The sequence below is a fragment of the Odocoileus virginianus genome, chromosome 5, assembly GCF_023699985.2.
Source record: "Odocoileus virginianus isolate 20LAN1187 ecotype Illinois chromosome 5, Ovbor_1.2, whole genome shotgun sequence".
Taxonomy (NCBI): domain Eukaryota; kingdom Metazoa; phylum Chordata; class Mammalia; order Artiodactyla; family Cervidae; genus Odocoileus; species Odocoileus virginianus.
In genome coordinates, this window is record NC_069678.1 from 12,747,290 (window position 1) to 12,774,379 (window position 27,090).

The 27,090-nt window shown below is 45.8% G+C and overlaps 1 protein-coding gene across 2 annotated transcripts; it reads left to right on the forward strand.

The window, feature by feature from the left end:
* Positions 1–26: 26 nt before the first annotated feature.
* On the forward strand, positions 27–27,042 carry PMF1 (polyamine modulated factor 1). 2 transcript variants are annotated; one of them, XM_070467504.1, is made up of 5 exons: positions 27–313; positions 21,945–22,050; positions 23,106–23,206; positions 24,707–24,841; positions 26,544–27,042. In XM_070467504.1, exons 1-5 carry the CDS (start codon positions 153–155, stop codon positions 26,581–26,583), a joined length of 543 nt encoding a protein of 180 aa, XP_070323605.1. In that variant the 5' UTR covers positions 27–152; the 3' UTR covers positions 26,584–27,042. The 2 variants fall into 2 exon arrangements, with proteins under 2 accessions (XP_070323605.1, XP_020768137.1); XM_020912478.2 differs by having other exon boundaries at positions 110–313; positions 24,646–24,841.
* Positions 27,043–27,090: the final 48 nt, after the last annotated feature.

Consider the following 27,090-nt stretch of genomic DNA (forward strand, 5'->3'; position numbering starts at 1 on the left):
TCCGCCTCCGGCAGTGTCCCCGCCCCTATCCGCGATATGGTGATAGACATTTGCTGCTTCCAATCGGAGGCGCCAAAGGCCGGGAGCGGCCAATCGGGAGCTTCGGTGGGCGGGGCGGCCGGGTCAGTCGGTTTTGGCGGTTCTATTTCAACATGGCCGAAGCGAGTAGCGTCAACGCGGGCAGCGGCTGTGAAGAAAAAGGGCCCGAGGAATTGTCTCAGGAATCTGCGCGCCCCGGCAGTATCATTTCGAGGGTGAAGCTTTTCGACACCATGGTGGACACTTTCCTCCAGAAGTTGGTCGCTGCCGGGAGGTAAGGTAGAGGAAGTGAGGCTGAGTGTAAATCTCGTAGATTGTTGTCCCACTGGAGTCTAAACCTCGCGAGATCAGGATGGCCCGTGATGGGTGGGTGGGGGCAAAGAGCTGAGTCACGTGGATGTTGGGGTTACAGGTTATTTTGCTAACATAAGTACTGTGGAGCAGATCTAGGACTTCTAGCTACTCCTTTCTCCAGTAAACCTGGTGTTGATTATAGGTGCTTGGAAGGAACGTTACAGGCTTTCGAATTAGATTTAGGGTTCAAATCATGGCCCAACTTAAAATGAAAAAGATTTAACTGCTCCGTGCTTCTGTTCAGCGTGAATAAAATAGCAACAGTAGTACCTTTCTCATGGGTCTTTCCGAGATTTAAATGAGTAAATAGTCGTAAGGGTTTTAGAACAGTGCCGGCCACGTAGAAAGCATTAGAATTATAGAATTTATTATGAAAATAGTAATACGTTCTTAACGGGGTGGGTGTGAGGAATAAATGGCTTAAATAGAAACTCTTCTGGTCTACTTTCTATGAACAGTATTCTAACAGTGTTACTGACTTGGGTTATTGAACACTTCAAATAATAGAAATTGGTAAGAGGAGAAATTCAGGCAAGCCTTTGTTGAGACTCGTGGTGCAGCAGGAGGGCTTGAAAACAAGTTGTAGGAGTCCTTGCTGGTTTTCCTGTCGGAGAGGCAGCTGGTCCCTTAAATGGAGAGAGGACAGGGGTGGGTCCATTGGTGCAGCTTGGAGAGGAGGCTTAAGTGTTCTACCTACCCCTTCAGTGGCGCTATGTGCCGGGATCATGTGCAGTACCCAGCTTTTACTTCCAACAGCCCAGAAGTAACTGTTGGCTTTTTGGTCTTTTTGTATCTTATTCATAACTTGCCATTAACTGTGCATGTATGTGGTTAGTTTTAGTCCCTTATAGTTTCTTTGTATTCTGCTCTTTGAGGAGACTTTTGCCCAGGTGCAGGTATTGCAGCAAGGGGACCCAGGTCTCAGCCTCTCAGAGCAGTATTGGACACTTTGAAGGACGAGTTTTGTCCATGGTCCCATAACCCAGAACTTTAGTGCTGAAACACTGTTATCAGAACCTTCAGAGGTTTGACCACAGCCTGTTCTCCATCCACCCTCTATGTCCCCATTACCTCTGTTCTTTGACCTCATCAAGACTCTCATCTCCTGATTTCCTTCCTATTTTTAGGACTTTGTTTCCTGCAAAGACCTTAGTATCCATCTCTTCACTCATTGATTCACTTAGCAAATATTTAAGTGCCTGTGACAGGCACTGTGTCAGGTGCTGGAGCTACAATAAAGTAGACTAGGCCCCTGTCTTGGAGCTTACTTGCAATATGTAGAGACATGAAGTAAGCAAAATTATCACAGAGCTTGGTAAGGTAATGAAGAGGCAACTGGTGGGGGGGGCGGGGGGGAGGAAAACACTAGATAAGATAGGAATTCCACTCTGAGAAAGTGACATTGATCTGAAACTTGAGGAATGAGAGGGAACCAGCCTCTTGAAGAACTAGAGAAAAAGCTTATGGGAAGGAGGAACAGCTTGTGCAAAGGCCTTGAAATGGTCAGGGCATTCTAGGAAGTAGCAGAATGAGTAAAATAAGAGGAGGCTGGACAGGCAGGTGATAGGCTTATCAAGCAGGGCACAGTTTCCATAGTAATACATTTGATAAATAATTTATAATCATTTTTATGGACCATTCATGACACACCATCATTATATGTCCAGGCAAGCTCTATTATTGATCGAATGATTGGCTTTCTCTTACTCATTCTTGCCCTCCTCTCCCCTCCCCATAGGCCCTGTTCCATTCGCTGTATGTCCTCCATTTATTCATGTATTCATGTGCAAATATTTACTGGATATCTCTAGTGTCTCAGTCTCTGTTTTAGGAACTGGAAATACCACAGTGATGAAGATAGGAAGGTCCCTGCTCTCATGGAATAGACTTTTCTTGTGCCATAAGGAAAAATAAATCCGCGAAAAGAAATCGAGAGCAATAGGGATGGGTCTGGGTTAGTGTAAGTGCAAGGACCTGACATTTGAATAAGTTTGCACCCTTGTAAAGTGTGTTGTTTTGTCTGTAAATTTATATAGGTTTTAAATTTATATGAATCATAATCGTGCTGCATGTCTTTTTCAATCAACAGATTTTTGTTTTTAAGATATAACCATATACTGGGTGGAGAGGGAGGTGGGAGGGGGGACCGGGATGGGGAATACATGTAAATCCATGGCTAATTCATTTCAATGTATGACAAAAACCACTGCAATGTTGTAAAGTAATTAGCCTCCAACTAATAAAAATAAATGGGAAAAAAAAAATGGAAAAAAAAAAGATATAACCATATACTGTAAATGCATGTGGTTCATAGCTTCTCAGTGCTGTTTATCATTTCATGATACACATCCAGCACTTACCCATTCCCAATTATGAACTCTTGATTGCTTCCAACTCCCTCCTCCACAGATTATGCCAGGGTACCTCCCCTCACAAACTAGTGCTCGAATTTCTTTGAGGTGTATGTACAGTGGAGTGAAATCACTGGATCCAAGGATTTACATCTACCTATGTTTTGTCAACTTGCTTTCCAGAAAAGCTGTTCCTATATCCGCCATTCTAATGTTTGCCATTCTGAGGGTGTGAAAAGGGTATTTCATTATTATTTTAATTTGCACATTTCTAATTCCGCATTAGGTGTGGGCATTTCCTGTATACCTCGTAAGTAAGTCGTTTGACTTCCTTTTCTGTGAACTGCCTACTTATTTCCTGTATTGTTTTTTTTTTTTTTTACTCTTTTTAAAATTGGGTTTTTTATCTTGTTGATTTGCTGGAGTTCCCAGTATGGTCTAGATATCAATCCTTTTGTCAGTTTTAGACCGAAGAGAAAATAGTTATCTCTATGAAATGTTAGCTTTGTCTATAATGTCCTTTGAGTAACAGAAATCCTTAATTAAATTAAAAATTGCAGATTTTAATTGTTTACATTTTACCCCAGGAAAATGAGGCAGAAAGAGAAATGTAGTCATCCCAGGGGGCCTTCTCCCGAGCTATGTGTATACTCATGACTCTATTCAACCTTTACACTAACTCCACATCCCTCAAACAGTCCTAATAAAATGTTAGGTATCACCTAATCAATTTGTATTTTAAAACCCTCAATTTTCATGTAAGTCATTTGTTTAATCTTATGGCCTATGCTTATGATATCTTGTTTATAGAGGCTATACCCACACCCAGATCACAAAGATGATATGCAGTGTTTTCTTCTATTGGCTGTTCTGTCGTTTTACTCTTTCAGTCTGTGATCTCTCTGATCACAGGTATAAAATGGTAGTTTCAGTTAGTCTTACTGTTTTTTTAGTGTTCCCAATCATTGCCAACTAAACAGTTCGTTCATCTCCATTGCTTTATGGAGCCCTTTTATCACACGGCAAGGCCCTCTGCATATTGTGCCCCTGGGTCTCTCTTCTGTTTGACTGATCTATTTGCCTGTCTTTGTGCCAGTGCATATGGGTTTTGCAATTTTTGGTACATATTTTTGGCAAGTTAAGGAAGTCCCTGTCTCATTCTAGTTTTCTGAGAATTATTGAGAAGATCGTGATTAGGTATTGAACTTTATCAGATGTTTTCTTCCTCAGTTAGGAAGATCTTGTCATTTGTCTTCAGTTTGTTAATGTTTATGATCTACATTGGTAGATTTTAGGGAAGTTAAACTGTCTTCGCATTCTTGGAATAAATCTTAAATATGATGTATTTAAAATATATAGTTGAATTTAGTTAGATCAATGTTTATAAGCTCTTGGAAGCAACAGTTAGAACTGGACATGGAACAACAGACTGGTTCCAAATAGGAAAAGGAGTACGTCAAGGCTGTATATTGTCACCCTGCTTATTTAACTTATATGCAGAGTACATCAGGAGAAACGCTGGGCTGGAAGAAGCACAAGCTGGAATCAAGATTGCTGGGAGAAATATCAATAACCTCAGATATGCAGATGACACCACCCTTATGGCAGAAAATGAAGAACTAAAGAGCCTCTTGATGAAAGTGAAAGAGGAAAGTGAAAAAGTTGGCTTAAAGCTCAACATTCAGAAAACTAAGATCATGGCATCTGGTCCCATCACCTCATGGCAAATAGATGGGGAAACAGTGTCAGACTTTATTTTTGGGGGGTCCAAAATCACTGCAGATAGTGATTGCAGCCATGAAATTAAAAGACGCTTGCTCCTTGGAAGGAAAGTTATGACCAACCTAGATAGCATATTAAAAAGCAGAGACATTACTTTTTTAATAAAGGTCCGTCTAGTCAAGGCTATGGTGTTTCCAGTGGTCATGTATGAATGTGAGAATTGGACTATAAAGAAAGCTGAGTGCTGAAGACTTGATGCTTTTGAACTGTTGTGTTGGAGAAGACTCTTGAGAGTCCCTTGGACTGCAAGGAGATCCAACCAGTCCATCCTAAAGGAGATCAGTCCTGAGTGTTCATTGGAAGGACTGATGTTGAAGCTGAAACTCCAACACTTTGGCCACCTGATGCAAAGATCTGACTCATTGGAAAAGACCTTGTTGCTGGGAAAGATTGAGGGCAGGAGGAGAAGGGGACAACAGAGGATGAGATGGTTGGGTGGCATTGCCGACTCAGTGGACATGGGGGGACTCCAGGAGTTGGTGATGGACAGGAAGGCCTGGCGTGCTGTGGTTCATGGGGTCGCAAAGAGTCGGACAAGACTGAGCGACTGAACTGAACTGAAGTGAAATGAGACTATGATTTCTTTTTTTTTTTCTACACTGTCCTTATCAGCTTATAGAATCAAAGATATGTTAGCCACATATATTCCTCTCCTGGAATGGTTTATATAAAATCAGGATTACCTATTCCTCAAGAGTTTGAAAGAGCTCATTGACGCCTGAAACTTTCTGGGTTGTTGAGGCCTGCCAGTATTACGTTAAGCATCAGTGATGCGGTAGGCATCTTTTGTCATGTCCATAAAGTGTCTGGGCAGTGTTTGTTGCAGATTTTTAGTGTTACTGTTTCTTTAATGGCTACAAATCTGTTTAGATGTTATTTCTTCTTAAGACAGAGTTACCATTTTACAGGTTCCCCCCCTCCCCGAAATTTGTCTCTTGAACTATTTTAAATTATTTAATTTTCATTATTTCCTCTTTTTCCATTTCATGCTGTTTCTTTGTTTTTGACTTTGTGTAGCTGTAGTTCTATCTTATTAATCTTTGTAAAGAATCAGCCTTTATTTTTTTAGAATCAGCCTTTAAAAAATTTTTTTTCTGTGTTTTGAGGTTATATCTTGTGTCTTTATCTTTGGAATCTATCCTTATCTTAATTTTTAAAATTAGATTTATTTATTAGTCTCTTCCCAATTTTTTTTTTTTTTTTTTTGGTTGCAGTTTGCACAGATTAAACCCAGGCCATGGCAGTGAAAGCCCAGAATCCTAACTTATAACCCACCACGGAATTCCCTGAAGTTCTTGAGTTGACGATTTAACTCTTCTTTTTCAGTCTTTTGTTTCCTGAAGAGTGTGTTTAAAACTATAAATTTTCATGTAATTACTGCTTTCTACAAATTCTTTTTTTTCCTACAAATTCTTTTATCTAATATTTTCAAGTCTTTGACATGTTTAAGTTGAGATTTAATTCATATACCATAAAATTCCTTCTTTCCTGTGTGCAATTAGTATATTCGCAAAGTTGTGCTGCCATCATCACTCTAATTCCAGAACATTCTCATCACCCCCGAAACTTTGTACTCATTAGCAGTCACTTCCCATTTCTCGTCCCAGTCTTCTAGCTCCTGGTAGCCACTATCTACTTTCTCTTTCTATGGATTTTCCTTTTCTGGACATTTCATGTAAGTGGAACCATACAACATGTGGTCTTATGTGTCTGGCTTCTTACACATAGCTTGATGATTTCAGGGTTCATCTGTGTTATGACATGTATCAGTACTTCATTCCTTTTTATGGCTGAATAATAATTCCATTGTATGGTATATCATTTTATTTACCCATTCATCAGTTGATAGACATTTGGGATTGTTTTTACTTTTTTGTCTATTATGATTAATGCTGTTTTCAACATCTGTGAACAGATGTTATCAGTTCTCTTGGGGATATTCCTAGAAGTGAAAATGGAGGATTGTATAGTAACTCAGTGTTTTAACTTTTTCAGCAATTGCCAAGCTATTTTCCAAAGCAAGTGTACCATTTTACATTTACTGTAGCAGTTGATGGCGGGTTCTGATTTCTTCACATTCTCACCAATACTGGTTAGGTCTGTCTTTTTGATTATAGCCAATAGTCATCCTTGTGGGTGCAAATTGGTATCTCATAGTGGCTTGGGTTTGCTTTTTCCTAATGATTAATTATGCTGAGCGTATTTCATGTGCTTATTGATCTTTGGATATCTTCTTTGAAGACATGTCTGTTCAGATTCCTTGCTCATTTTTTAATTGGGCTATTTGTCTTTTTACTGTTAGCTGGTAAGAATTCTAATTTTGAGAAGTCCAGTTTAGATTCAGTCAATTCAGTCACTCAGTCACATCTGACTTTGCAACCCCATGCACTGCAGCACACCAGGCTTCCTGTCCATCATCAACTGCCGGAGCTTGCTCAAACTCATATCCGTTGAATCTATGATACCATCAACCATCTCATCCTCTGTCGTCCTCTTCTCCTCCTGCCTTCAATCTTTCCCAGCATCAGGATCTTTTCCAGTGAGTCAGTTCTTTGCACCTGGTGGCCAAAGTATTGGAGCTTCAGCTTCAGCATCAGTCCTTCGAATGAATATTCAGGACTGATTTCCTGTAGGATTGATTGATTTGATCCCCTTGCAGTCCAAGGGACTCTCAAGAGTCTTCTTCAACACCACAGTTCAAAAACATCAGTTCTTCGGCGCTCAGCTTTCTTTATGGTCCAACTCTCACATCCATACATGACTACTGGAAAAACCATAGCTTTGACTAGATGGACCTTTGTCAGTAAAGTAATGTCTCTGCTTTTTAATTGGAGAAGGCAATGGCAACCACTCCAGTACTCTTGCCTGGGAAATCCCATGGACGGAGGAGCCTGGTAGGCTACAGTCCATGGGGTGGCGAAGAGTCGGACATGACTGAGCGACTTCACTTCCACTTTTCACTTTCATGCACTGGAGAAGGAAATGGCAACCCATTCCAGTGTTCTTGCCTGGAGAATCCCAGGGACAGGAGTCTGGTGGGCTGCCGTCTGTGGGGTCACACAGAGTTGGACACGACTGATGTGACTTAGCAGCAGCAGCTGCTGCTTTTTAATATGCTGTCTATCTAGGTTGGTCATAGCTTTTCTTCCAAGGAGCAAGTGTCTTTTAATTTCATGGCTGTGGTCACCATCTGCATTGATTTTGGAGCTCAAGAAAATAAAGTCTGTCACTGTTTCCATTGTTTCCCCATCTGTTTGCCATGATGAAGTGATGGGACCGGATGCCATGATCTTAATTTTTTTTTTTTTTTTTGGAGGCTGGAGGAGTGAGCTGATCTTAATTTTTTGAATGTTGAGTTTCATAGCCAGCTTTTTCACTCTCCTCTTTCACTTTCATCAAGAAGTTTTAAGTTCCTCTTTGTTTCTGCCATGAGGGTGGTGTCATACGTATATCTCAGGTTATTGATATTTCTCCTGGCAATCTTGATTCCAGCTTGTGCTTCATCCAGCCTGGTATTTCAAATAATGTACTCTGCATTTAAGTTAAATAAGCAGGGTGGCACTATACAGCCTTGAGGTACTCCTTTTCCTATTTGGAACCAGTCTGTTGTTCCATGTCCAGTTCTAACTGTTGCTTCTTGACCTGCATACAGATTGCTCAGGAGGCAGGTCAGGTGGTCTGGTATTCCCATCTCTTAAAGAATTTTCCACAGTTTGCTGTGATCCACACAGTCAAAGGCTTTGGCATAGTCAATGAAACAGAAGTAGATACTTTTCTGGAACTCTGTTGCTTTTTTTATGATCCAGTGGATATTTGCAATTTGATCTCTGGTTCCTCTGCCTTTTCTAAATCCAGCTTGAACATCTGGAAGTTCTTGGTTCACGTACTGTTGAAGCCTGGCTTGGAAAGTTTTGAGCATCGCTTTGCTAGCATGTGAAATGAGTGCAGTTGTGTGGTAGTTTGAACATTCTTTGGCATTGCTTTCCTTTGGGATTGGAATGAAAATCCCAAATTGGATTGAAAGTCCTGTGGCCACTGCTGAGTTTTCCAAATTTGCTGGCATATTGAGTGCAGCACTTTCACAGCATCATCTTTTAGGATTTGAAATAGCTCCACCGAAATTCCATCACCTCCACTAGCTTTGTTTGTAGTGATGCTTCCTAAGGCCCACTTGACTTCACATTCCAGGATGTCTGGCCCTAGATAACCACCATCGTGGTTATCTGGGTCATTGAGATATTTTTTGTATAGTTCTGTGTATTCTTGCCACCTTTTCTTAGTATCTTCTGCGTCTGTTAGATCCATAACTTTCTGTCCTTGATTGTACCCATCTTTGCATGAAATGTTCCCTTGGTATCTCTAATTTTCTTGAAGAGATCTCTAGTCTTTCCCATTCTATTATTTTCCTCTATTTCTTTGCATTGATCACTGAGGAAGGCTTTCTTCTCTCTCCTTGCCATTCTTTGAAACTCTGCATTCAGATGGGTATACCTTTCCTTTTCTCCTTTGTCTTTCACTTCTCTTCTTGTCTCAGCTATTTGTAAGGCCTCCTCAGACAACCATTTTGCCTTTTTGCATTTCTTTTTTCTCGGGGATGGTCTTGATCACTGCCTCCTGTGCAGTGTCACGGATCTCAGTCCATAGTTCTTCAGGCACTCTGTCTGTCAAATCTAGCCCCTTGAATCTATTTGTCACTTCTGCTGTATAATCATAAGGGATTTGGTTTATGCCATACCTGAACAGTCCAGTAATTTTCCCTACTTTTTTCAATTTAAGTCTGAATTTGGCAATAAGGAGTTCATGATCTGAGCCACAGTCAGCTCCTGGTCTTGTTTTTGCTGATTGTATAGAGCTTCTCCATTTTCAGCTGCAAAGAATATAATCAGTCTGATTTCAGTGTTGGCCATCTGGTGATGTCCATGTGTAGAGTCTTCTCTTGTGTTGTTGGAAGAGGGTGTTTGCTGTGACCAGTGCGTTCTCTTGGCAAAACTCTGTTAGCCTTTGCCCTGCTTCGTTTTGTGCTCCAAGGCCAAACTTGCCTGTTACTCCAGGTATCTCTTGACTTCCTACTTTTGCATTCCAGTCCCTTATGCTGAAAAGGACATCTTTTTTTGGTGTTAGTTTTTAAAGGTCTTATAGGTCTTCATAGAACCATTCAACTTCAGCTTCTTTGGCATTAGTGGTTGGGGCATAGGCTTGGATAACTGTGATGCTGAATGGTTTGCCTTGGAAATGAACAGAGATCATTCTGTCATTTTTGAGATTGCACCCAAGAACTGCATTTTGGACTCTTGTTGACGATGATGGCTACTCCATTTCTTCTAAGGGATTCTTGCCCACAGTAGTAAATATAATGGTCATCTGAATTAAATTCGCCCATTCTAGTCCATTTTAGTTCACTGATTCCTAAAATGTCCATGTTCACACTTGCCATCTCCTGTTTGACCACTTCCAATTTACCTTGATTCATGGACCTAACATTCCAGGTTCCAAAGCAATATTGTTCTTTACAGCACCAGACTTTACTTCCATCGCCAGTCACATCCACAATTGCATTTAGATAACTTATTTATTAATGTTTATTTAGGTTTAAAATTGCAAAGAACTTTTTCTTTGGTTTCTTGAGCTTTTAGTGTCATCTAAGAAACCATTGTGTAATTCAAGGTCATAAAGATTTATACATATATTTTCTTCTATGACTTTTATAGTTTTAGCTCTTTCATCTTTGGTCTTTGACCCATTTTGAGGTCGTTTTTGTATGGTATGAGAAAGAGATCCAATTTCATTTTTTTACATATAGACATTGTCATTTAATTTTATGCACTTTGTAATTTTCCTTATCATTTCCTCTGTAACCCAGTGATTATTTAGTAGTATGTTATTTGGCTCCCAGACATGTAATCTTAAAGAGTTATCCTTTTCTTGTAATTTCTAATTTTATCAGGTTGTGGTGAAATAACAGTTTGTGTGATGCTGATTTTGTGGGAATTTTTGACGTCTGACTTTTTTTTTTTTTTTTTTTTGACGTTCTGACTCTTTATGGCTAAGTCTATGGGCAATTTTTGTGAATGTTCCATGTATACTTGAAAAGAGTATACAGTTTTCTGTTTCCTGGGTATAGAATTCTATTTTATTTATTAGTTTGAGCTTCTAAATTTTGCTGTTAAAATATTTTTGTTATTCCTTGGTGGTCTAGTGGTTAGGACTCCATTTCCACTGCCCAAGGCATAGACTCCTTGATCCCTGATCTGGGAAGTAAGATCCCACATGCCACAGCTGTGGCCTGTGTGTGTGTGTGTGTGTGTATAGAGAGAATATGCTCATCTTAAAAATGGTCTTGATTGAGCCATTCATTTCTTTTTAAAAATCTCTCATCACAAAACAACAAAATTCTGTAAAGCAACTATCCTTCGATTAAAAAATAAGTAAATTTTTAAAATACATTAAAAAATTTAAAAAAAACAAAAATCTCATCACAATTGTTTATATCTATTTTTCCCCATTGTCTGTCTTTGTTACATTATATATAGGGGTTAGTATTTTTTGTTAGATGCAAGAGATTTTAATCTAAGAGAAATGGAAAGTCATTGATGTTTTTAAGGCATGACTGATCCTTGTGTGTGTGTGTTTAGGAGATGGCTCTCCACTGTGTGTGTGTGTGTGTGTGTTTAGGAGATGGCTCTCCACTTGTGTGTGTGTGTGTGTGTGTGTTTAGGAGATGGCTCTCCACGGGCTTAAAAATCTATTTATTTGTAATGCTCTGAATACAGTGATTGGTCTTTTAAAGATACTCTGAATGCTGTGCGGGATATTAATAGATTGTTGGTAGGATTACCTTAAGGTCTTTCTAGGCTTCTAGATTCTGATTTTTTTTTTGCGACCTCAACCCATATCATGACAAATAAATTTAAAAAGCATCTAGTATCTTGACTGAGGTGGTGGTTATGCAAGGTCACACATGTGGTAAAGATACACACACACAAACAAATGTATGTATAACTTGAAATCTCAGTGAGTTCTGTGGATTGTACCAGTGTCAGCTTCTTGGTTTTGTTATTGTACTATGGTTGTGTAAGATGTTAACACTGGGGAGAGTACATTTCTTTGCAGGTTCCTCTAATCTATTACTATTTCAAATTAAAATTGTCAAAAAATTTACATCATAAAATAAAAAGTACAAAAAATATTCATCTGTGCAGCATGTTCAGTAGGAAATAGTTGAAAACCACCAAAAATGTTCAACATTTGAAGAATGGTGGTTACATAAGTATAATAACTATCTAATAAAATCCTATGAGGACAGTCCAGTTGGTTAAGACTTCATGCTTCCACTGCCCGGGTTGTGTAGGTTTGATTCCTGGTCGGGGAACTAAGATCTCCTATGCCACATGACTATGGAGTTATTTAAAATTCCATTTTGAATAATACTGACTTATGGAAAAAATGATCATATTATAATGGTAAGTTTAAAAATTAGGTTATGGTCATGGGGAGAAAAGTATCTGTATCCCCATATTAAATATAATTTTTATCTAGTTATATTAAAATTGTAGTTGGCTAGTTGATATGTTATATTTTTTATTACTCTAAGATGACAGTTATTAGTGTTGAGCTTTTATTTTTGAAGTCATTCCATTTAAATTTTTTTTGAAGCTGTTCCCATTATTTTTAAGTCGAAATCATCTTGTCTGCCCTTAAAAGACTTGTCAGGTCACGGTCCTGTGCCTGGGATGCTAACTGCATAGTAGGGGCTGAAATGGTCCAGATAAGAGACGGTGTAGATGAGAGAGCTGGGTGGATATGAGCTGATTAGAGATAGAATCGTATGGGATTGGAAGGAAAGATGAGGGGCAGGGGACCTCCAGGATGATGCCGACTCTTCATGATGGTGATTGAGTGCAGTTTTACCATCTACTGAGATGAGGAAGAAACACTCCCCAGTGAGCTGGGGGAGAGAAATGAGTCTGGGGTTGGAGATCAAGACTTGTGTTTGGATAGGTTCAGTTGGAGACACAAGGCAGCCACACTTGTGTTTCTCGGCTCCTTTGTCCCCTCATCCTTCCAACCCACCGGCTGTGAAACCCACCCTCAGGATCCTGTCTGCACTCCTGCACTCAACCTCTGAGTAGCTGTAGAGTCTCGCCCGTGGTGGAAAATGGTGCTTCCACACAGTCATGTTGTTGGAATTCATCCGGGCCCTCAGAGAGCTCATGATCCTCTTGTCTCCAGTCAGCTCTCTCCCCCTTCTCCACAGAGGTATTAATATTTAAATCTTTATCCGGTCCCGCAGGCCCTCCCCTGCTGCCTGTCCACGCTGACTGAAAACGACCTCAGACCTGGTTCACAGCGGATAGAGACACCAGGCAGGGGTTCACACGTCTGTAAGCCTGGCTGAGAGATGCCTCGTCCTGCATCCTCCTAGCTCCCTCCCGTCAGTGTCCTTCCGTTCACGTCCCAGGCTGTGACTCTGGGTCTCTGCATTCCCAGCTTTTCGTTCTCCCTCTCCAGTTTTTTCCTCAGCTTAGGGGAGTTTGACACCATTCCCCTAAAACCTTCCTTTCAAGGTCAATAATAACTCTTTGCTGTTAAAATACGTTGGATTTTTTTTTTTTTCATCTTTAATGTACTTGCTCTCCTTGTAGCATTTGACACTATTAACCACTTCTCTGTCCTTGAAATTTCTCCCTTGGCTTCCAACACCATTCTCTGTCCCTTACCTCACTGGCTGCTCCTTCTTGGGCTTTTCTTCGTCCACTTGTCCCTTAAATGTGTGAGCATTGCCCTTTTCTTGCTTCACCTGCACGTTTGCATGGTCACAGCCCATTTGATATCTTGCTCTGCTGAAAGCCCTTCAGTGGCTGTTCTTTGCTCCTTACCATGGCTTTCAAGGCCCCATGTGTTCTAGCCCCTGCCTACCTCTTGTTCCCCTCTGCAGCTGTACTTGGTCATCCTAACCTCCTCATTCCCTAGAAAGTCAAGAGCTTTCCTGCCTCAGGCTGTTAGCACTTGGTGTTTGCTCTGCCAGAAATGGTTTTCTTCCATCTCGTTGATCTTCTCTAAAGCCACCTTTCTCCCCTAGTTATTCTTTGTCATGACACCTTATTTTATTCCTTTGTAAAGACTTCCCACAGTATGTCATTCTGTTGTCTGTTTGTGGTGTCTTCCCCACAGGAAGTGTGAGATCCTTGAGGACAGGATCTTATCTGTCTTGTTCATCACTCTCTGCTCATTGCTTATTGTTGTGCCTGGCACATAGTAAACATACAGTAAACAGCTTTGGAATAAGTGAGGATTCTCAAGCCACCTCTTTCTCCCGCGCTTCAGGCCTCTATCTCTAACAGTCTACTACTAGAATTCTCCACTTGGTGTCCCACAGAACCATCACGTTCAGCAAAACAGGATTTCTCTTCCCTCTGTGGTCCCCAGATTGGTTGAAAATACCACCATCTACTCATTCTCTAGGCCAGAGATTTGGAATTCCTCATTGACCCTTACTTCCAGTCAGCCACCAAGCCCTGTTGGTTTCAGTCTCCTCAATCTCCTCTCCATCCTCACGCAAATGCTTCAGTCCAGGCCCTCACTGTCTATCACAGAATTGTTCCACCAGCTTCCAAAATGGCCCTCCATCCTCAATCTTGCTCCCTCCCTCCAGTCTATGGCTCAGATTTGAGCATGTCCTTCTGCTTATAATGTTTAATTGGCTCAGGACTGCTGAGCTCTTTAGCTTAGTGTAAAGGCCGGTCACCCCTGGCCCTTCCTGTCTCCCCAGCCATGATCAGGCCCATGGGTGTGCAGCAAGGCACGCTTGGTGCAGGTGCACACACACGCACATAAACTCTTAGGCGTTGGGAGCCGCCTGCTCTTTCCACTTACTTTTTCTCATTGCTAGAACATCCTTCCCCTCATTCAGTTAAGTAGGAACTTATGGCTAGCTTCCACATAGAAAGAGCTCAACAAATGTCATGTATGAATACAGCCTTTTAAGATATATCTAAATACTCGACACTCTCCCAAGTCATTAAAAGTCCTCAATCCCAAAGACCAAGTACTTATACAGAGGACAGGAATCTCTACCTAGTGAAAGGTGGTCTATTCACATGTCAGTTATCCAAAGGGATATTTTAAACTGCAGATTGATTTCCCCTACAACTCATATTTTTCCATCCATGTTAGCTTGACCAGAGGAAGAAATTATACACTCCAGAGTGACTGGAAGATTATTGGCCTCACAGGTCTCACAGACCTACACCCTGTCTTCAGTTAGAGTGTCTTCCTTTCACGGATCAGCTGAGGCAAAGATGTCCAAATCTGTCCTTTCTTAGGCTTCAGGACATGGAAATGTGGCCCCATTGGAGCTTACCACATGCGACCTCTCGCTTGCCTTCTGAAAACGAAGGGTTCTTTTCCCGCCAAGAGAGGCAGTTGCTTAGAGCTGGTGTTGGTGGGGCCCCGGTTGAAGTTAGCACTGTTTGGGGGAAAGCTCAATCTGCCACAGGTACCCACGGCCCCCAGCAGCTGTGCCATGTGTGCTGTCCATCCCGGGCGCATGGAGGGAGTGAGAGGTGATCGACAGTTCCTAAGTTCCTAGGTGCCAGACTGGTCCAGTGCCTGTCTGGGTCCCGTCTTCCAGCCCGAGATGTGCTACAGAGGGTGATTTGTAGAAACTGACTTGAAGCCTATGTCTGACAGGGACCAAGGAAGGAGAGCTAATTGCATATGTGCGTGAACTGGTGAAGTTTTAAACGAATGGCAGAGACTGTTGGTGTTCATAGGAAACAGTTCTTCACAGGAAAAAGAGTGGTTTGATATTTAAAATATTCTGATTAAGTGCTTCAGAAATACTTCACACCCTTTGAATGTGCAGATGATGCATACTACTGGCAGCGGTTGTTTCTGAAGTGTGGGCGTGACTCACCAGACTGTGGTGTGCGGCTTCAGCCCATCGTGCCGATTGTCTGTTCTTTGTGTGTTTCCAGATCATCCATCTCACCCTGTCCCCACTGTGTCAGCCGTCACCTCAGCTGTGCCTCCTTAGTCCCTGCTCCCAGCAGCCAGAGGAAGTTGCTAACATACAGATCTGATCTTGTCCCACCCCTGCCTAAAGCCCCCTCTTCCAGCTCTTCCTATCATGATACGGTGTAGACTGTGTGTCTGACCCACCAGCCTGCAGACTGTGTGTCTTGGAGGCCAAGGACACCTGACCTAGAGCTGCTGGCTCCACCGTGTCCCAGCTCTGTGACCTTGGGCAGACTTCTCTCTGCCTCAGCGTCTGCATCTGAAAAATGGGCATGGTGAGAGTAGACCCTTCCTCAGAGTTATCATGAGGACTAAGTGTGTGGGTTCACGTAGAGGGCTTGGAACAGTGCCTGGTTCTAGTCGGTGCTCCGTGCATCTTTCTTGTCACTTCATCTCACACCTAGACGTGCCCGTGCACTCTAACCTTCACACTGCTGCCGGGGCCTTCTGTCTCTCTCAGATGTTCCTTCCTCCCGGAGCCCCGTGGTTGGTCACATCACTTGCAAATATTTTCTCCCACTTCGTAGGTTGTCTCTTCATTTCGTTTCTGATTTCCTTTGCTGTGTGAAATCTTGTAAGTTGGATTAGGTTCCATTTGTTTATTTTTGCTTTTATTTCTGTTGCCTTTGGAGACTGACCGGAGAAAACATTGGTACGATTTATGTCAGAGAATGTTTCGCCTATGTTCTTTTCTAGGAATTTTTTGGTGTTAGGTCGCGTATCTAAGTCTTTAAGCCATTTTGAGTGTATTTTTCTGTATGGTGTGAGCAAATGTTCTAGCTTGATTTACGTGCGGCTGACTGACCTCTTATTTTCATCAGGGCACACTTCTGGTTTTTATTCCCCCTTCTTCCTTTCTCAGTCCTGAGGCTGAAAAGGGGGAGGGGGAAAGACCAAGCAGCGAAATATTTCTTCTCTTTTCTTTCTTTTTTTTTAATTTTAGAGAAACATTTCTTAATAGAACAGGGCAGCTATGCAGGTGGCGGGTGGTGGGTGGCGAGTGTGGGTTTCTGTCACAGTGCTCCCCAGCTTCTGTGTATTTGTCTTGGTCTGTCTTCACCCTCCATGCCTTTATTGAGCGAAAACGCCAGTTCTCAGCTGCCCTCTGGTGGACAGTCTGTGGAACAGGCAGGCAGGCAGCAAGCTGGTTACCATGGAGGAGGGCACCCCAGGTTTCTTCAGCACTGCTGCTGCGTCGCTTCAGTCGTGTCTGACTCTGTGTGACCCCATAGACGGCAGCCCACCAGGCTCCCCCGTCCCTGGTATTCCCCAGGCAAGAACACTGGAGTGGGTTGCCATTTCCTTCTCTTTAGCACTAGTACACATGTTTACTTGTCTGGGCCTCTGTCTTTCCATTCCTGCACAATTTATCTGCATATGTAAACTGACAGATTGACTAGCCACCAGAGCTTGATTCTGGCCTTAAATATTTTAAGTCAAACATATGTGAAAACTCAGTTTACAGTGAGGTTGTTTGGTTTTGTTTGGTTTTATATTTGGAAGCACTGAGTCTCAGTTGCAGCATGCAGGATCTAGTTCCCTGACCAGGGATCGAACCCAGGCCCCCATCAGAGAGATGTGGGGTCTTTAACCACTGGACCACCAGGGAAGTCCCTGCAATGAATTTTTAGTGCTGTGAATGACATGCTTTCTCGGTGAGTTCAAAAACAGTGATGGTGTCTCAGATATTGCATAAGAGAAAAAAACAGGTTAAAATCAGTTAATGTGTAGTCATCTCTGTTTTGAAATTCAGTAAATGCAGTTTTTAAAGGTTACTTTCTGCACTGTTTACAACAGTCAGGACATGGAAGCAACCAAAGGTCTATCGACAGATAAATGAATAAAAAAGATATGGTACATGAATACAATGGAATATACTCAGCCATAAAAAGAAATGAAATTGGGTCATTTGGAGAGGTATCGATGGACCTAGAATCTGTTATACAGACTGAAGTAAGTCAGAAAGAGAAGAACAAATATCGTATATTAACAATATATGTGTTTTATATATATAGCCAGTGTGTATGTAGAATCCAGAAACATGGTACAGATAAACCTAGTTCCAAGGCAGGAGTAGAGACACAGACATAGAGAATGGACTTGTGGACACAGTCGGGGGGAAGGAGAGGGCGGGGTGAACTGGGAGATGGGGTTTGATATAAACACACTGCCTTGTATAAAATAGGCAGCTAGTGGGAACTTGCAGTGTAATAACAGGGAGCTCAGCTTGGTGGTCTGTGAGGACCTGGGGTGGGGCAGGGGTGGGAGGGACGTCTCAGAGGGAGCAGATATATGTATACATATAGCTGATTCACTTATACAGTGGAAAGCAACATTGTAAAGCAGTTGTACTCCAATAAAAAAATACTTTCATTGATGATAAATGTGGCCGTTTTTGTGGGGCCACAGTGTAGCCTTTTCTTTGCAGTGGTGTTGGGGGTTCTTCCTGCCCATGCAGTTGCAGTCAAGATGCTTCACTGAGTACCTGCCTTCTTCAGACTGCCCAGCCCTGGGAAACCAAGTTACTGGCTGTGTTCTACGCTTTTCAGGGGGTGGTGCAGACTGTTGCTTTGAAAATAGTAATAATAATTGTAGCTACCATGGAGCGTTTCCCTGTACACTGTGCTGGGTGTTTACACATGTAACCTCATTTAATCCTCACAGTAATTTTGTGACTTACGGATCGTTATTATCTCTGTTCAATGGAGATAGAAACTGATGCTTACAAAGGTAAAGAAGTTGTCCAAGGTCACTCAGCTGATGAGTGGTAGAGGTAGGATGTGAACCCCGGCCAAAGGACAGGCAGTCCTTAGAGCTGGTACCCTTACCTGGTACAGACAGCTGGAGGGCCCCTTGCGTACCCTTGGAAGACCAAGGCCAGAAGACCATTCCAGCACAGGGCAGAGGAGGCTGATGAAGATGCTCTGTGGAGAGGGCACCTCTGTTCAAGCAGCCCAAGCCTTGGTACCCTAGGGTCCAGGGTCGGGGAGGTGGCTGGGAATGGACCACGCCTGAGGCCAGGCAGCCTGGGCCTCAACTCCGTCGCACTCAACCTGGTCTGCAGCTTGTCTTGTAGAAGCTACAAGATCCACACTGCTGCTGTGTATCTGACACTGTTCTGGGTGCCCTGGAGATCCCAGCGCCATTGTGGATGGCATCCCTACCCACAGAGATACTAGAATTTAGGTGAGAAGATACAAGTTGACACTTGGCGGGAGTGGCCGTGAATGTTTTCTAGAATGTATCATTTTTCCTATTTCTCTGTGAGTGTGTTTTTTCAGGAAATTTACAAGAGCATTCACAGTATTCCCAAGTCTGCACGGGCTCTCAAGAAAGGAATCCCTGGGGGCTGAGGGGAGAAGGAATCGCGTGAAGGTGGTCTGAAGATACAGGCTTCCAATTATAAGATCAATCAGTACTAGGGACGCCACACAACTTGATGGCTACAGTTACCACTGCTGTATGGTATATGTGAAAGCTGTTAAAAAAGTAGATTCTACAAGTCCTCATAACAAGGAAAATCCAATTGTTTGTTCTTTTTTGTGTCTCTGTGTGTGTGTGCTTAGTCGCTAGTCATGTCCGACTCTCTATGACCCCACGGACTGTAGCCCACCAGGCTCCTCTGTCCATGAGGATTCTCTAGGCAAGAATACTGGGTGGCTTGCCATACCGTCCTTCATGGGATCTTCCCGACCCAGGGATTGAACCCAGGTCTCCTGCATTGCAGGCGGATTCTTTTATCATCTGATCCACCGGGGAAGTCCTTTTTGTTTCTGAGATGGTGTATGTTTACTTACCGTGGTAATCATTTACCAGTATATATTAAGTCATTATGCTGTACACTTTAAACTTATAGGGTACTATATGTCAGTTATATCTCAGTGAAACTAAAAGAAAAGAAACCACTTTCCTCACCGCTTCCAGCCTGACTGTTCTCCCTTCATGTCCTTGGATCATGTGTTTCCCATGTTGTGTGTTTTTATCAGTGTGTGTGTTTCTGGGTCCGTCACTTTCCCTGAACTCTCAGACCTGGAAGGGGACACCAGAAGAGTGGATGAGCAGCACCGGTGAGCAGAATTATCCTGCTCCTGCCCTGGGCCCTGTCTGCCGCCAGCCTGGGCTGAGAGCAGATGCACGCAGCTCAGATGCGCCTGGCGAGTGGGCTGGGAGGAGGAACAGGATCTCCCGTTTCTGAGCCAGACCCATTTCAAGCCACAATTACCCAGTTTCAATTCCAGCCGTGCTTTGTCAGGCGTCATGCGTCCCTCCACATTCCTCCTTGTAGCCGCAGACTGCGTGGCTCGTGGGGCCAGCGGCGAAACAACAGGATGTCTGGGGCTCTGCTGAGGGTGAAAGAATGTCTGTCATCTTTGTATTTGGTACCTTGGTTTTGCCCCCAAGGTGCACTGATACCAAACATGTACCCTCAAGAGGATGGGAGACTGAGGTATGCTGGTAGATGTGTACAGCCAGCTCTCCAAAAATAAAGTCCTGACTTGCGGTGTCTGCTAGCTTCCCAGGTGTAAATAAGCCTAGAGCGTAGCATCCCTTCATACAGCAGAGGACAGACGGGCAGCAGTGTTTCCACAGATGGAGACCGTGGATGGAGTCGGCCTCCGGAGCAGAGTAAAGTGTGTAGAATGACTTGGACATCGTGTGTTTTGAGCAGTTAGTACCTTTGTGGGTTTTCTTAAAAAATACTTATTTATGTATTTGGCTGTGCTGGATCTTAGTTGCAGCATGCAGGGTCTAGTTCCCTCACCAGGGACCAAACCCAGACCTCCTGAACTGGGAGCGCAGAGTTTTAGCCACTGGACGGCCAGGAAAGTCCCAGTACCTTTGTTTTTAGTATAATTCATTATAATAATATATAATTTAATTTTCTTTTTTTAATATATAATTTAATTTTCAATAATTACTGTGTTTAACAACTGCCTCACAGATTTCCTGGAAATTTAACAGTTATCTCTTGCAAACCACTCTGAGCTGGCTCCAGCACACCACTGCGCCACTCTCTGCGTCTGTTTCAGAGGACACTCTTTTGGTGGTGGGAATTGGGCCAGGAGGCCAGAGAGCCGTGAGAAAGGGAGGACCCAGCAGTGACTCCCTGGCTGCAGCGGGGCCTGTGCATTGGGTTCCAGGTACCTAACCTCCTGTTTGTCTGAAGCCCCTAGCTGGCCCAGATGGCTGAGGAATATCTGAGCCCATAGTGAAGCCTCAGGGTGTGTTTCGGGACACCTCCTCAGACACTGCCAGGTCCCTTGACATTCCTTCATCAGCGAGGCCTTCACTGACCACCCCCACACTTAAAGGTGATCTCCATGGTGCACTCTCTGAGCCCCGATCTCCTGGCCCTTTTCCCTCCAAGCACTCTCCATTAGTAATCATCCCCACGTTCACATGTGAGTTTCTGTATTTCCTGCCATCTCTTCCTCCACTGGAAGCACCAGGAGGGCCATGCCAGCCTCACTGACCTGGAGCACCCAGCATATAGCAGGGCTCAGTGAACACTTGTGGAGGGGAAGGGCCTGAGAGAGCAGGCAGAGAGACAGGTGGAGGAGGGAGAGGAAACAACCATGACAGTTCATTAAGTTATTTCAGTTCCTTTGTCCAAGAGGAGCCAGCCATCGGGAGTATACTGGGTACCCTTTGACCTTTGCAGCTACAAGGAGTGTGTCAGCTGCCAGTGACAGAGCCCTGACTTTAAATGGCACAAACACTGAGAGAAATCCATTACCTCACTAATGAGAAGCCCCGAGGTGGGATGGCTCCAGGGTGATGTTTCCAGCAGCCTGATGATGTTCTCAGAGCCCCGGTTCTTTCCGTCTCCCTGCTCCGCCTCTTTAGGGCAGAAACTCTGCTCCCAGGCCAGGTCCCCATGGTTGTGGGGGCTGGAGCGTCACCTGGGTATAGTTGAGTCCCACGGGACGGGCATCAGTTCTTCCTGTGTGGCTCTTTTTAGGAGTAAGGAGACCTCTCCCAGAGGCCACATACCTTGTCCTAATGCAGCCCTGCAAGGGCACTGGAAGGACCAGAGGTTCTCAAAGTGAGGGGCGCAGACCAGCAGCATCAGCGTCACCTGGGAGCTTCTTTAGAATGGGGGCGGGGGCAGCGGTCTGAGTCTTCATCAGCCCTCCTTGTGATTTGGTGCTTGGTAAGGGCAAGTTTAAGTACCGTGGCTGGCCTGAGTGTGACCCACCCTTCAGAGGGAGACACCTGAACTCAGCTGGGGCTCTGCTGAGGGGGTGGGGAGACGAGCGGCTGAGCCATCCTCAGCGACCGGGGCTGCAGCTGAGACTCTGCCCCGACTGCCGTCAGCCAGTCATGGAGACAGGGCCTCGGGCCCTGTGATGAGGGGCAGGGCTGATGACTGAATCCCCAGCCTGCGCCTTCTCCCACCAGCTTCGAGAGGTTCACTGACTCTTACAAGCGCTTCTACGAGTTGCAGCCTGAGATGACACAGCGCATCTATGACAAGTTTGTAACTCAGTTGCAGACTTCTATCCAGGTGAGTGGCAGGAATCCCCAGAGCACTCTTGGTTCGGGTCCTGTCTCAGGTCTTCAGCCCTCTGAAGGCAGGGGCCCTGCCCTCCATCTGCCCTCAGCCCCCAGGACTGTCCTCTGCCCCGCGGGCTGCAGTGGCCACCTTCCCTTCCCTGCACATGACCTGGGTGTCTCGAATGCCCCTTCTCTCCTTGTCCTGTGATGTAATGGTGTTTATAGTTGCTGTCCCGCCTGACCTTGGGAGCTCAGCGAGGGCAGGCCTAGTTCTGCTTCTCTGTGTTTCTCCGGCACCTGCTGCAAAGCCTGGCAGAGGAGGCATTTAGCAAATGGTTGAATTCACGGGAACTGCTTGCTGGAGGGGGTACAGGAAGGGACAGGATCTCATTAAACTCTCTGGGAAGTCTCAGCTCCATGCTGTCCCACTCCAGGGTGGGCCTCGTTAAGCATCAGAATGTATGTGTGCTGTCAGCCAGGGGCGCTGGGGCGTGCGGATGACTGCAGGGGCTGCAGCCTTTAGAGATGATGGGCAGAAGGGGAGTATTGCTGCGGGCTCTTTTAAAAAAAAATTTTTTTTTAACTGTGCTGGGTCTTTTTTGCTGAGTGTGGGCTTTCTCTAGTTGTGGAGAGGAGGAGCTACTCTCTAGTTGCGATGCTCGGGCTTCTCGCTGCAGTGGCTTCCCTTGTGGCAGAGCGCGGGCTTTGTGGCACACAGGCTTCGTAGTTGCAGCTCATGGGCTCCAGAGAATAGCTCGGTAGTTGTAGCTCACAGGCTTAGTGGCCCTGTGGCATGTAGGGTCTTCCTGGACCAGCGATTGACCTGGCGTCCCCTGCATTGCCAGGCGGATTCTTAACCACTGGACCACCAGGGGAGCCCAGGCAGACTCTTTTAAAATGTTTTCTGTGTTGTACTTTCTTACTTATAAAAGTCACATGTAGGAAAGTTGGAATGTTTCTATGAAGACAGAATTTAAGTCAGCCAGGATTTTACTAAGTGCCGTTAGTAGTTCAGCATATGGAATTGTCTAGTATCATTATAGCTCCTTCCTGTTTTCCCTCCAGGAGGAAATCTCTGAAATCAAAGCTGAGGGAAACCTGGAAGCTGTCCTGATTGCATTGGACGCGATTGTGGAAGAAAGCAAAGACCGCAAGGAGCCAGCCTGGTGAGAAGGGCGTTGCTTGCCCCCCTGGCCACAGGCAGGCTCATAGGGAAAGAGGCAGCATTTCAGCATCTTTTTTTAAAAAAGAAAAAATTTATTTGGCTGTGCTGGATCTTAACTGCACGGCATGTGGGATCTACTTTTGCAACCTGGGATGGAACCCGGGCCTCCACGGGCCCACCCGGGAAGGGCCAGCATTTCAGCATTTTGAAAGAGGTTTTCTGGTGGAACCACGTGCACAAGACTGTGGGCTCTCGGGCCTTGAGAGGACCCTGTGACAGGCACAGGTGGAGAGGACCACCAGCAAACTGACCCGGAACAGAGACACAGACGCACAGCCCCTCTGGGGAAGGAGAGCTGGGGCAAACGCATGCCATCCTGGGGGTTGAGGTGACTGGGATGAAAGATATCTTCCCAGGGAGCTCGTTTCAGGACCAAGTGGCCTGTGGGAGAGGGTAGAGGGAGTGGGATGAGGCAGAATAGAGACGTTGAACTCTTAGGTCGATTAGTCTGGCCCAAGCATCTGGTTTTTATTCATTTGTTCATCCAACAAATATTTTAGGAGCACTTACTATACGCCCAGAACTGTTCTTCATGCCAGAGATTCGGCAGTGACTAAGACACGAAAGACCTGCTGTCCTGGAGCTGTCATTCCAGGGGGCAGACCCGATGCCTGGCTGTTCTGGGCAGGCGGGAGGGGGCCCTGGGGACGGGAGTGCAGGACTGAGGCCATCGAAACCACAAGTGGCCTGAGCTCCTGCCTCCATTCCCTGCCTGAGTAGAATCCTAGGTCAGGAGGAGTAAAAACCTTTTTTTGTGCTTTTCAATTTAATGCTTTATGATCTTTATAACTGAAGAGAATTACTTTTTTTTTTTTGAGAATTACCTTTTATAACTGACAAAGGATTTTTAAAGAACCTACAGTGGCTTCTATGCCCCTGCCCATCAGAACTGACCCATTTCCTCACTCTGGGCACCCAGCACCCCCTGTAATCTTGCCTTCTCAGATCTGTCTTATCTTCCCACATTAGCCAGCCATGGCCTTTTAGGGTCTGGGTCTGCTCTTGGGCCACCCGCCTGTCCCCATCTCTCCAGCTCTCAGTCTGATAGTGGGGATGCCCCAGCAAGGCACATGGTCACAAGCACAGAGGAAAGTTGCCTCCAGCGCTGGAAGGGTAGAGCTGAATGAAAGGAGGAAGGCTAGGGTGCGGACTAGTGACAAGGGGAGAGGTGGTTTCCTGGGAGCGGGACCTGAGGGACAGGGGTCAAGGTTCCCTTCAGGAGCAGGAGCCATGCGATTGGGTTTGGGAGTGAGAGGGACCAGAGGAGAGGCCTCGAGCGCCAGCTCAGCTCGAGGCTGAAGGTGGGCGTGCCACCTGGGCTTGGAGAAGGGGCCTCACCCCACCACCTCCTCCCTGTCCCCACCCCTGCGCCCCCTGCAGGCGCCCCAGCGGGATCCCGGAGAAGGACCTGCGCAGCGCCATGGCGCCCTACTTGTTGCAGCAGCGCGATGCCCTGCTGCGTCGTGTGCAGAAGCAGGAGGCCGAGAACAGGCAGCTGGCAGACGCCGTCCTGGCTGGGCGCAGGCAGCTGGAGGAGCTGCAGCTGCAGGCCCAGGCCCGGCAGCAGACCTGGCAGGTGAGAGCCCCAGCCCGGCCCTCAGGCCCGCCTTCCCCTGTGGCAGCTGAGTAGAAAACGGGCCCAGAGAGAGCAAGTGGCTGTCCAAGGATGGCTTCTCTCTGTCATGGCCAGGGTCAACACTCCACAGCCATGGTGGTTCAACTCCACGTGACCACTGCCCAGTACCTTTAAAATGTGTACTTTAGAATGACTTCTAGAGTGTCAGCATACCTACAACATAGCCTCCCTGTAACTAAAGTGTGTCCTCGAGGGTGAACTCTATTTCTGAAAGTGGCCCAGAGTCACTTGGGGCCAGGTTGGTAAACAAAGGGAGGGGTGGTCAGACTGGCTGACACAGACAGCAAGTGTCGCTGCAGAGCGATGAGGCGGGTTTCCTTGCTGGCTCAAAACATGGTTCCAAAAGAGGGTTTCTAGTGGGGCTTGGACCGTGGCCTGCTGTTGGCTTCTGCCCACCATTCAGATGTCCAGCTGATGTCTGTTGTGGCCACTTGACAGCTCCCTTCCTGGGGCAAACCCTCCTGATCCTGAGCGGGATAGGTCCCCAGATGTGGCTCTTGGGTTCCCTGGTCTTCTCCTCCCAAGACCAGTCAGGGTAACCTGAAGGCCGTGCCCCAGCCTCCGCAAGGCACTGAGCCTCAGAGAGGCGGCGGCGGAAGAAAGGCTGTGTCCTGCTCTGCCTCCTCTTGTCTTCACTGCTCAGCCTCCTGCTGTAACACCCAGGCCCTGGGGGTGTCCTGTCGTGCAGTGTCGTGTTGTGTAGTGGCCCAGGGCTGCATGGCAGGGCCCAGGACGGGTAGCCGAGGCCCTAAGCCTGGTCCTGTCTCCTGGGGCGGGCTCAGAGTTGTGTCTCTGGTGCTCTTAGGGCTGCCTTGCTGGGTCCTCGGGCTGCTCTGACATTGCCACCCCATCACTGTGAGGCCAGAGATCACTTCTCTGACTGGGCTCTGGCTTCCAAATTGGCCAAAGAGTGATCCCCAGAGCCCTGCCAGCTGTGTCTATTGCAAGAGGAAGAAGGACGCCCCTGTCGTAGAGCCGCACCTCTCCCATCAGAGTTACAGATCCTAACCGCTGTCTGAAGTGGGTCAGGCGTGCCCAGCACCGAGTCCTGGGTGAGCCCAAAGAGCCCCTTTACAGTTTGCATGTCTAGTCCAGCTGGAGGGCTTCCCCGGTGGCTCAGTGGTAGAGACTTTGCCTGCAGAGCAGGAGATGTGCGTTTGATCCCTGGGTTGGGAAGATCCCCTGGAGAAGGAAATAGCAACCCACTTCTGTAGTCTTGCCTGGAGATCCCTATGAACAGAAAAGCCTGGCAGGCTACAGTCCATGGGGTTGAAAAGAGTTGGATACAGCTTAGCAACTAAACCATTAGCCCAGCTGAAAGTCCATTTAAGAAAGCTTCTCTGCTAGCAATCTCCACTGAGGTCAGATGATCAGGGGGACACTTTAGGGACCTTTTTGAAGGTCAGCTCTTCTCTGTGGAGGCCCAGCCTAGGTGGAGCCCCAAGCCTGCCACCCAACCTGCCATAAACACCTGCTGAGTGGGGTGGATTTCCTAATATGCCCTGCTGGGCCCATGACATGAGTTACAGACACCTTCCATATTGTCCTGGCGGAAACTCAGGCCTGGAGTCAAGGACAGTGGAGGAAAGGGGTTTGGGTTTTCTCATCTCCCAGTCTGTCTCTTCTCTCTCATTGATGTCAGGCTCTACACAGAGAACAGAAGGAGCTGTTGGCCGTGCTAAAGGAGCCTGAGTGAGGAGGAGAGGGCCAGACCCAGGAGCAGAGGGCAGTCAAGGTCAAGGGCCTGTGGTCTGGACCTGAGTGAGCTGCGAGTGAGAACAGTCCCTCAGCAGTGATGGAATTTGCTGGAGAAGGAGGTCTCTCTATTGCTGTTGTACTTTGGGGCTCCTTGGGGTCAGAAACACACACGACGTTCAGATTCCTCCCTGTTTTCTCCTAACTTGAGGACTCTTGGCCAGCTCCCGCCGTGGGAGTCAGGCCCCATGCTTCCTCTCGTATAGGTTTGGGCCAATTCGCCACCCTACCCCCATGACACACACCGCCAGTTCCTGAGCCCGCCCTCGGACCTGGCTCGGGGAATCTGTTTCCAGTCTACTGATTGCCCCCTTGCTGGCCAGCCCCAGGGGCCCTTGCCATGTTCTCCCCACATCCGCAAATAAACCTCCTCCACTACACTGTAATCTGTGAGGGTGCTTCTTCCGCCTGGGCCTGTCCCAGGACTTGCCAAG

Bases quoted from the DNA above. Each gene is read 5' to 3' on its own strand.
- PMF1 (XM_020912478.2), top strand. From the start codon at position 153: ATGGCCGAAGCGAGTAGCGTCAACGCGGGCAGCGGCTGTGAAGAAAAA. The intron at 22,051-23,105 runs GTGAGTGGCAGG...TTTTCCCTCCAG, and splicing joins AGTTGCAGACTTCTATCCAG to GAGGAAATCTCTGAAATCAA. The intron at 24,842-26,543 runs GTGAGAGCCCCA...CATTGATGTCAG, and splicing joins CCCGGCAGCAGACCTGGCAG to GCTCTACACAGAGAACAGAA.